The sequence below is a fragment of the Aptenodytes forsteri genome, unplaced genomic scaffold (genome assembly GCF_000699145.1).
Source record: "Aptenodytes forsteri isolate BGI_AS27 unplaced genomic scaffold, ASM69914v1 Scaffold143, whole genome shotgun sequence".
Classification (NCBI taxonomy): domain Eukaryota; kingdom Metazoa; phylum Chordata; class Aves; order Sphenisciformes; family Spheniscidae; genus Aptenodytes; species Aptenodytes forsteri.
In genome coordinates, this window is record NW_008794951.1 from 500,852 (window position 1) to 509,988 (window position 9,137).

The 9,137-nt window shown below is 40.4% G+C and overlaps 2 protein-coding genes across 2 annotated transcripts in view; one reads left to right on the plus strand and one right to left on the minus strand.

Annotated features, from left to right (window-relative positions):
• PSMD10 (proteasome 26S subunit, non-ATPase 10) overlaps positions 1–3,673 on the plus strand; it is a 7,265-nt gene extending 3,592 nt beyond the window's left edge. The window contains exons 2-4 of the mRNA XM_019471015.1: positions 1,056–1,202; positions 1,310–1,476; positions 2,502–3,673. Of these exons, the coding sequence (XP_019326560.1) occupies positions 1,056–1,202; positions 1,310–1,476; positions 2,502–2,655 (468 nt within the window). The 3' untranslated portion in view covers positions 2,656–3,673. The remainder of the gene's footprint in view (positions 1–1,055; positions 1,203–1,309; positions 1,477–2,501) is intronic.
• A 3,706-nt stretch (positions 3,674–7,379) lies between these two features.
• VSIG1 (V-set and immunoglobulin domain containing 1) overlaps positions 7,380–9,137 on the minus strand; it is a 23,150-nt gene continuing 21,392 nt past the window's right edge. The window contains exon 7 of the mRNA XM_009275364.1: positions 7,380–7,563. Coding sequence (XP_009273639.1) covers positions 7,380–7,563 — 184 coding nt within the window. The remainder of the gene's footprint in view (positions 7,564–9,137) is intronic.

The following is a 9,137-nucleotide window of genomic DNA, read 5'->3' on the forward strand; positions in this document are numbered from 1 at the left end:
GGGGCGGTCCCTCGCGCCCCCCCCCCCCCCCCTGTGAGGGGCTAGCCTGGGGCGCGGGGCTGCTGCCGGGAGGCCGAGGAAGTGCTGTGAACCGGTTTGCGGGGGGGAATTTGGTGGCGCGGTTTCTGTTCGGACCCTTTGCCGTCGTGGTTTCAGCCGCAGAAGTGCCCCAAGCAGCGGCCCGGTGGGGCTGAGGGCAGCTCCCGCTGGCGCTGGTGGCTTCCTTCCCCTTCTCCCTCCTCCCCTCAGTCGGTGTATCCAGCGTGGCTTCTGGGAGGTTTTAAAAAGCGCATACAGCTGTGTGCGCGCTAGAAAGGCAAGTTGAAGTATTTCACTGTTGATGTGGAAGAGGGGGTAACGAGACTTGATGAGTCTTGCTTATTGTCAAGAAATTTTAGGAGAACTCTTCTTATGAACAAAGTTGCAAAACAAGGGGTGTTTGGGGTTTTGTTGGGAGTTTTCATGTTATCTTTATCTCAGTGTGATTCTCTTAAATACGTTGTGCCAAATCATGAGGTACCCTGAAGATTTCTGGTTATTGGGGAAGGCATTGTAGAGTAGGTGACAGGTTCAGTGGTTTCACAGTTGCAAAGGAGATGGTCTGTTACTTGTTCTAGAGGAGGGGTTGAAATAATTACATCCATTATGAAGCATCCTAAAGATCATCCTTAAAGAAGGAAATGTTGTCCCATCAGTTTAATTAGAGGGTAGGATATAGAAAAGATTGTAGAAACTTTTGGACACCCTTTTCTTATTTGTTCTTAAAAAAGCGGTACTGTTAATTCTGCAGGGGCGAAGTGCCCTGCGAGATACCATGCATAACTGCGTAACAGAAGTAATTTCTGTCGTTTAACTGGCAGCTTTTGTCAGGTACTGAATGCAGGCATGTGAGACTTGTCTCTCTGGTGATAATCAATAAAGTTTACCTTTACAGTTGTAAGAATATGTGCAGTATGACTAATGAGTAGTCAAGTCTGTACTGGGGTTATGCTTTGTCATGTTTTTTGCCTGGAACTCCTAGTTTGCATAATGTGGTTTTTTTCTTGCCTCCGTAGGCCGGTTGGACTCCCTTACACATTGCCGCTTCGGCAGGCCGTGATGAAATTGTGAAAGCCCTCATTGCCAAGGGTGCTCATGTCAATGCTGCCAATCAGAACGGCTGTACGCCCCTGCATTATGCAGCCTCCAAAAATAAGCAGGAGGTATGTTTGCCTATGCTACTGGAGGTGGTGTTGCTCTTGGAAGAAGTATTTAGTTATATTAACTTTTCCTCCTCCTCCCCCCCTCCTTTCTCTTTCTACATACTCAGATTGCGATCATGCTTTTAGAGAACGGAGCTGATCCGGATGCAACAGATCATTTTGAATCCACCCCATTACACAGAGCAGCAGCCAAAGGAAACCTAAAAATGGTACAGATCCTTCTGCAGCACAATGCATCCGTTAATATACGGGACTCTGAAGGGAATACTCCTCTGTAAGTAATTTTTTATTTTTATTTTGCTTAATATAGCACAAACTATGAAATGAAACTCCATTACTTCAGTTTCTTCTTTTAATTTCTTGTTGCCTCAGAATACTCCCTTGCATCACACCCCTATGTAGTTACAAAGGATTTGAGAAAATCATACTCAGTATTTTGCCTAAGCGTGACTGTACATATGTACTTTAATTTGTGTTACTACATCTACTTAAAAAGTGTAGAACACCTTTTGTAATAATTTGGAATATGTTTGGTTGCCACTAGAGGGTAGAAAGCGAGCTAATGACTTCAAAGTCGGAAGAAACTGGTCTTGCAGGCTGGCCTACTCTGTCCTGCCAAGCAAGAAATAATTTTGGAAGCTTTTCTTCGCCTCTCTAAGGAAAATAAGTTGCAATTTAAGTACAGTCAGTCCAGTGTTTGATATTACCTTAAAGATCAATTTGAATCTGTAAGGGTAAAACCTTAGCTGCTTTGAACTTGGTGGCAAAACTCTGCCTTGTCTACAGTGGTATCAAGATTTTGCTGTGAATAAGATCAAGCAATATGTTTTAGCTATACATAAAACCCAGTATTGTCCTGGGACACACTCATTTATTCTCAAGATACTATGCCAAATGGAAGAGAGCGTTTGCTGCATTTGCAGTAACTCTTTATTTTTAAGCATCGTACGATTTAGTTTATCACTTTTGATTCAAATCGAGATTACTATTTTCCAATTTCACTGTGAATTATGTGCTCCTTAGCTTTGCTGACTGCAGAACCAAATCCTAATCTAAAGAAGCGTCTTAATGTTGCGAGGACAATAGCAGGAGGAACATTCTTGAGTTGCTTAATGACAACAGAGTGACTGGACAGCAAGCTTTGGAATCTGTGTAGGTAGTTGGTTGCGTGTGGTTTTGTTGTTCTAGGATGTACCTCCCCCCCAACATTCACGCTGTCATTTTGACAAGGCATAATTATTGCTCTCTGTAAGCTTGGACTGTTTAATAGTGGCTGTGGGTTTCTTGTCCTTATTACAGTCATTTAGCCTGCGATGAAGAGAGAGTGGAGGAGGCAAAGCTGCTGGTGTCTCACGGTGCAAGTATTCACATTGAGAATAAAGAAGAACTGACCCCACTAAAGGTGGCAAAAGGTGGCCTGGGAGCCATACTTAAAAGAATGGTGGAAGGCTAGTGGGCACTTCTGACTTGAGTCTCCTTCCTGTTGCACTTGTATTTAAGACTGCAAACTTCATATTTTGGTAGTTCAACTGGGATGTCGCGTACGGGCATCAGCATGGTAATAAAATGTGTATCTCTAGCTTTCCTTCAAGTACAGTGCCAAAACAACTGTTTGTACTTCCCGTTAATTAAACAGTTCACTGATTTTTAAAGTATTTTTCAATATCTTGCCGTTTTCTTTCAGTTTACAGTATGGTCTGTATAAATGCGGTCAGTCCTTCTATTTCAGAACCTAGTTTAGGATTATTTCTTTCAAGCAACAGGACCAAAAATGCTTTAATCATTTAAAGCCAATTTTATTTTGGAAGCTTATTCTAGAGTCTCTGTTTTTTCCCTTAGCCTTTGCGATTTGTGTGTGGTTTTCTGTTTGGTTTTTGTGGGTACTGATTCTCTTCCTTCAGATGATTCTAAACTACACCTCTCCCTTTGTAGAATGCAGTTTGCTCAGTTACTTAGATAATTTTATCCATTTTTACTCTTCTTAGTCTATTCAAGTGAGCTCTGAGTGTTTAAAGCTTTTCTGTTGTTATCGTGTTTCTTTGAATCTTTAAATATATGTATTTGATGAAGTGCACTGGACTGCCTGCAGAATGCAGGCGCAGTTTCAGGGCTACCTCTGCAAATGTACTATTATATAATGGATGGCTCTGGATACTTCTCTGGGATATACTTCGAATCTACTTTTATTTCCTCTTGCTCCTTCTATAGATTTCTTTTTGTGTTCTGTTTGACTCCCATTATGTAGCACTGACGCTTGCAGTTTACCATCTTATTTTATAACAGAAGCCTGGTTTAATCTTTATTTACTCATAGCAAATCCTGATATTAAGTTATTAGAAGGCAGAGCTAATGAGACGGAGTCTGAAAAGTGACCTTCTGTTCTGATGTTTGTAAGATCACTTTTGACACTAGTGGCATAGATTTCCCCTTTCTGAACAAACGATGCTGATGAAATTCTGTGAAATAAAGAACTTTCCTAAACAGCAGTCTTTGGTGTTATAAAACTTTATTAAACTTACATGTAACAAAAACAATATTTTCTAAATAGCTTGTATGCTTGGGATGTGAACAAGTCAGATGAAACCCTGCCATCCATTACACAGTGTGGAAATAGAACATGTTTATTCTTCAGCTGCAGGGAAAGGTTGAAATGGAAGATGACGGTTTCTACAGTTTGACTTGTAGGGATTAGGGTAATGCAATTTATTTTGATAAGCAAGACAGAAACTTAAAACCAAACAAATATCTTCACCAAGTACTTTAAGTCTATCCTAGAAAGCAAAATGCAGGTTAAATTTCACTGAGGATACCTATTGAGAGCAGGAGGGGTAACTTGCCTGTACAGTAAACTCTGGCCATGCAGCCCTTGCTTGAAGGAGGAACCTGACTGAGTAAATGTTTCTTGCATGTTGTGCAGACACTGCTGAAAACTTGACTTGAGAAAAGCTGAAGTTAGAATTCTGTGTTGATCCTTGATCTTTGTATAGCAAAAAAACCCTGCCACAGCTCTGTAGCTTTGTAAATCCAGTTCCCTTGGAGATGGTGGCTTGAATGTTGGCTTAATATCTGGTTTCCATATTACTGATCCCTGCTCCCTCAGGAGAAGATAAATGGGCCACGCAGCAAAGGCTGTCGGAACATCTGAGGCAAATTCTGAAAAATGTTTCTGCATCCTGCATGGCTCTGCAGGGTTTTTGAGCTACGCACCGTGGATCAATACCTAATTTGGCTTGTGCTTTGCCAAGAGCATCAGTGGAAAGCTAGGACCAGTGCCCCATCCTTTTTAATAAACTATTTTACATGAGAGAAACTTCATAATGAGAACAAACATCTGCCAGAAGGCTTACAAAAATATCGCAATATGTTAAGGAACTCCAAATAAACGTTACTTTCATTACCTTCCTCCTCACCCACAGCAATCTCTTTTGCTTCTTATTTTTGCTTTTTGTTTTTGTTTTTTTAATACTATCTAATCTATTACACATTGGTGGTTAGAAGTATGATAGGAATTGTTAGGCTAGACCTTGTGTTCAATTGTTCTTTCTTTTTGTATAAAAACCTTAACATAACTTGAGCAATTTCTACTTTTTTAGCAAATGTTAAGACCTGTGGTGTTCTGGGAAGATTGTATTAGCTATGGAAGGTACTTGCAACTTCACTAGAGTAAGCTCCTATCTTACTGTAGCAAGTTATATGAGGAATACATGCAGAGAAATTTGTGCAGGTGAGATTAAGGAAAGATTATAAAATTATGATAATGACCACGTAATATATTCCCCCCTTCAATCATGATAGTGCTGTTGCAGAGATGTGAAAGTTGGAAAGCTGTTGCAGTAAGAAAAATGTAACTAAGACATATATACAGGAGATGACTTTAGAAGAACTAGTACAACTAGAGCAGTGTTGTGAAGAGAATTGTTTATATTTTCCCATGAAGGGCAAGAGTAAAAGAATGCTTGGGAATGTCAGAGAAGAAATTACTTAAAATTAATGCCACTGTCAGCCAAGTCGTGGTCTCCCTTGGACCAGTAATTGATTTGAATTACCTCATTAGGAAACACCTTTGGTAAGAAATGGCACCCAAACAGGAGTAGGTAGTACTTCTCTTCTCTTGCTGTTACTGAGCACGCTTAATGTCATCGTTCTGCATGCTTACAAAACTTTGGGTGTGAATACCAAAAATTCTCAGTAAGCTTCTAAACCTAGATTGAAGGATGTGAGTTTGCAGATTTTGCTTAGCACAATTACCACAAGAGTCGATAAGAGAGAGGCCTGATTAAGAAGAGACTTCCATACATACAGGTCATGACTTAAGGTTTACCCGGGCTATTTTGGGGGGAGAGGAATGTGAGGATCCACTGGTAGAATATGGCAGTGTTGCTATTAGTAAGGGTTTGACCCTCGCAGTCTGGCACAAGCAGTTTTTAGCTAAAACAATATTATAAGAACACTGTGAATGCTCTTTTACGCTGGAATGAGGCTAAACACTAGGACACACGTATCAAAGACATATTTGAAAGCCAGAAAACTGCATAGAAACGGCAATGAATACAGTTGAATCTTAGTTAGGACCTCATGCCTTGCATCTTCTTCAAATGTTGCCATCTTTTTTTCTTTTTTTTTTTGTTTTGTGGTCACTTTCTTGATAAACATAGCTGTAGGAACTGAACCTGAAAATTTTAGCACAGATGTATCCTTTTATCTATTTTAAAGACGACTGTTGCATATAACTAATGTTTACAGGCTAGGAACAGTCACCAAAGGATTTATGAACATGAGATCCTATAAAAGGCTTAAGTGCCAAAAAGTTCCAGATACGTTTTTCTGCAGTGCACAAGACTGAAACCAGTGTCTCCTTGTGTCAGTGAATATCTGCCTCACGTAGTTCAGAAGGGAGCTGCTGAGGCTGTGTGTCTGTATTCACCTGAGCCCCATGGTCCTTGAGCTATTCTGAAAGTAGGTATCTTTTCCCTTTTGAAGAACGGAGTTTGCGCAACCTTAGAAATGAGGCCCAGAGAGAAGAGGTGTCTAGTGATCAGAGAGTATATGGTTCCATTCCCCTTTCTCCTTCCAAGAGAGTGCTCGTTACTCAGCTGTTGGCTATTGGTGTGGATGCACTACTTAGCTTTCCTCTTGATGCTTTCACCTATAGAAAATTGTATGGGCTAAAGAGACCAGAAGAAAAGGAGCATGACTTCATTGCTTAGCGGGCAGGGCAGTTGCCTGGAAATAGATTTACATCATCTCAGGCAGAGGAAGCAATCGAAACTCGTGTGTTGTATAGTAGGCAGTATTCACTTCTCAGTTTTGAAAGCAGCTGTATCTGCATGTCACGAGGAATCTGATACTCTGTGTGCCTGTTATAACAAGCCTTGCAAGGGATTTAGATTTCCAGCTCCTGTTGTCTGGAAACCAGTCAATCGATGTCTGAACTGGGTACCTGAATGCTAGTTCCATTAAACTGAAAACCAGAACCGCTGAAACACACAACTCTGGAACGCTGGTGCCTTGGGAACTTTAAAGCCAAGAAGGTCACTGTTAACAGAATGTATTCCACATCAGGCAGCAACAGGGTAAAAGTTTCCGAGATCTTTTTTTTAGCTTTAAGAGGAATTCAGACACACGAGATTTCATTGGTCCAGGTCTTAACATCTGTTTCTGCACTCTGATGACACTGATGAAACTTCTTTTTACTTCTGATGTGCAAAATCAGATCCTTTAAACACTGCAGTGTGTTGGCCGTGATGGTTGTTCTCGGTGCACCGGAGACACGAGGTTGGCCGACACTGTTTCTGGAGAAGACTGCTGTGGTTCAGAACTGTATGGATACATACAGCATTACTGAGAGTTGACTGGAAAGCTCTTACTTTGTCAAATGCTTCAGCCCATTTCCTAATTAATTTTGCATAATAGGTTGGATAAATGTGAATGATAGTCTTTTTATACTTATATTTATGTATAATTATACTAGATAATAAATGAAATTGGGTTATCTTTAAAGGCCAAATCTTCTGCTGTTCACAAAGTGCATGTGTAACAGACCCTTTTCAATCTCCAGCCCAGTGGTTCACAATACAAATGCCCATCTAAGTTTTAGTCATGCTTCTATGTTAATTCAACGACAACAATTTTTGTATAAAGGGGTTCAAAGCTGACAAGGAAAACTGTACTAAAACTCTAGGCTATTTCTTCTTTTTCTGCTTCTTGCTTCTCATAATTTTCAGGTGTTCCAGAGGCTGCTGTTTCATCAACACTAGGGTATTCATTTGTCGCATTGCTTGATGGAACTGTGGTCGCACGAATGTTTTCTTCATTAGGTACCTGAACATACTCTGCAGTGGATTGTTTCTGAGCCATTTCTCTGCAAAAAGACAGGATGAGGATTGTGATTTCACGTGTTGAAATCCCATCTACACTGGAGTCTTTCAAAAGAATGAGTCTTTGCAGTTTTGCTGTCTGAACAGTAACCCCCTTATTATTATGACTCTGTTCCAAGAGCACCTGAAAAGGCTACAACATCGCTGCTGCTAAGACAGAAGGAGCGACAGAGCATTAGATAGTAAGACTGATCTGCATCACTGGCTTAAGTGATCCTGTTAGAATAAAATGGATTTTAGTATGTTTAAATGCTAGGCCAGGAAAGCAGAATGGGAGACTGAGTACTGGCAAACAGTGTCTGAGAAGGGGTAGCAAAACACACTGCTTGGTGTGAGCTTTCTGAGAAATTCCATGCAGATCTGGTGTCCCATTCAAGTGCATCAAATATAGAGTGTGGTCAGAAAAGAGCTATGAAAAGGCTGAAATCTAGAAAATTATTTTTAGTAACAAGTATGAATTCCATTTATCTTATCAAAACAATAATAAACCAACTGCCAATTTTTAAGCACTTTCACATGTAAAAAATATCAGCTGCTAGTGGATTAATTCAATGTGGTAAGATTCATTAGGGTCCAAGCACAAAATTAGATGTTAATGCTACATCAGTTGGAAGCAGAAATCGGTGCGTGAGTGCCTGGCCACTGGTCTGGATTAGCAGAATTCCGTATCAGGAAGTCTTAGACCTGTGCTACAGGGAAGTGTCCAGATAACATCATAATATTTTTTTTTGGCCTCAGCTGCATGTATTCATTTAGCATTTAACATCATGGGGCTAAACACAGTCTGTATAGCATATGAGATTATCCCTATTCTGAGGATTTGGCAATTTAAGGGAAAAATGAGCAACCAAAGCACAGAGGAAAAGACATTTCCAGAGCAGGATCAAAATGGACATTCTGGGCTCCATTCTGTTGCCTAAACCTTGTGCCTCCTGCCATTCGAGATGCCTTAGAGCATCCCAAGCGCGTGTCCTGTAATTTCAAACAGCACTGAACTGACGCCTCTGTGTTTAAATCCAGTAACGTACAACCCCAGTAAATTTGCTGAGGCAACACTTAGCTGCTATATTCCTTTTTTTACTTCCTCCACCTGCCATTAACAGTCACTGTTAACTTTTAAATATTAAAACCTGTTTTTTCCACTTGCCACTTTTAGTTTGTGTTGTTTAAAAAACATTTACTTTACTATTTTAGATACTGCTAAGTGGTAGCTGCCTGTAAACACAGGGAAGAGGGTAATGGCAACGTCTGTCACAAGAGCAACAGCTTGAAAGTCACACAAAAGCAAATACTCTCACTCTGGAAGTTTTCTCAAAACCTGTATTATTTACCCTTCAAAAAATCTTTAGAGTAATTACATTTTACTTCAGTTCTGGATTATCAGCAGTGCTTTACAGAAATCATAGAATCATGGAATCATTAAGGTTGGAAAAGACCTCTAAGATCATCGAGTCCAACCGTCAACCCAACACCACCACCCACTAAACCATGTCCCTAAGCGCCTCATCTACACGTCTTTTAAATACTTCCAGGGATGGGGACTCCACCACTTCCCTGG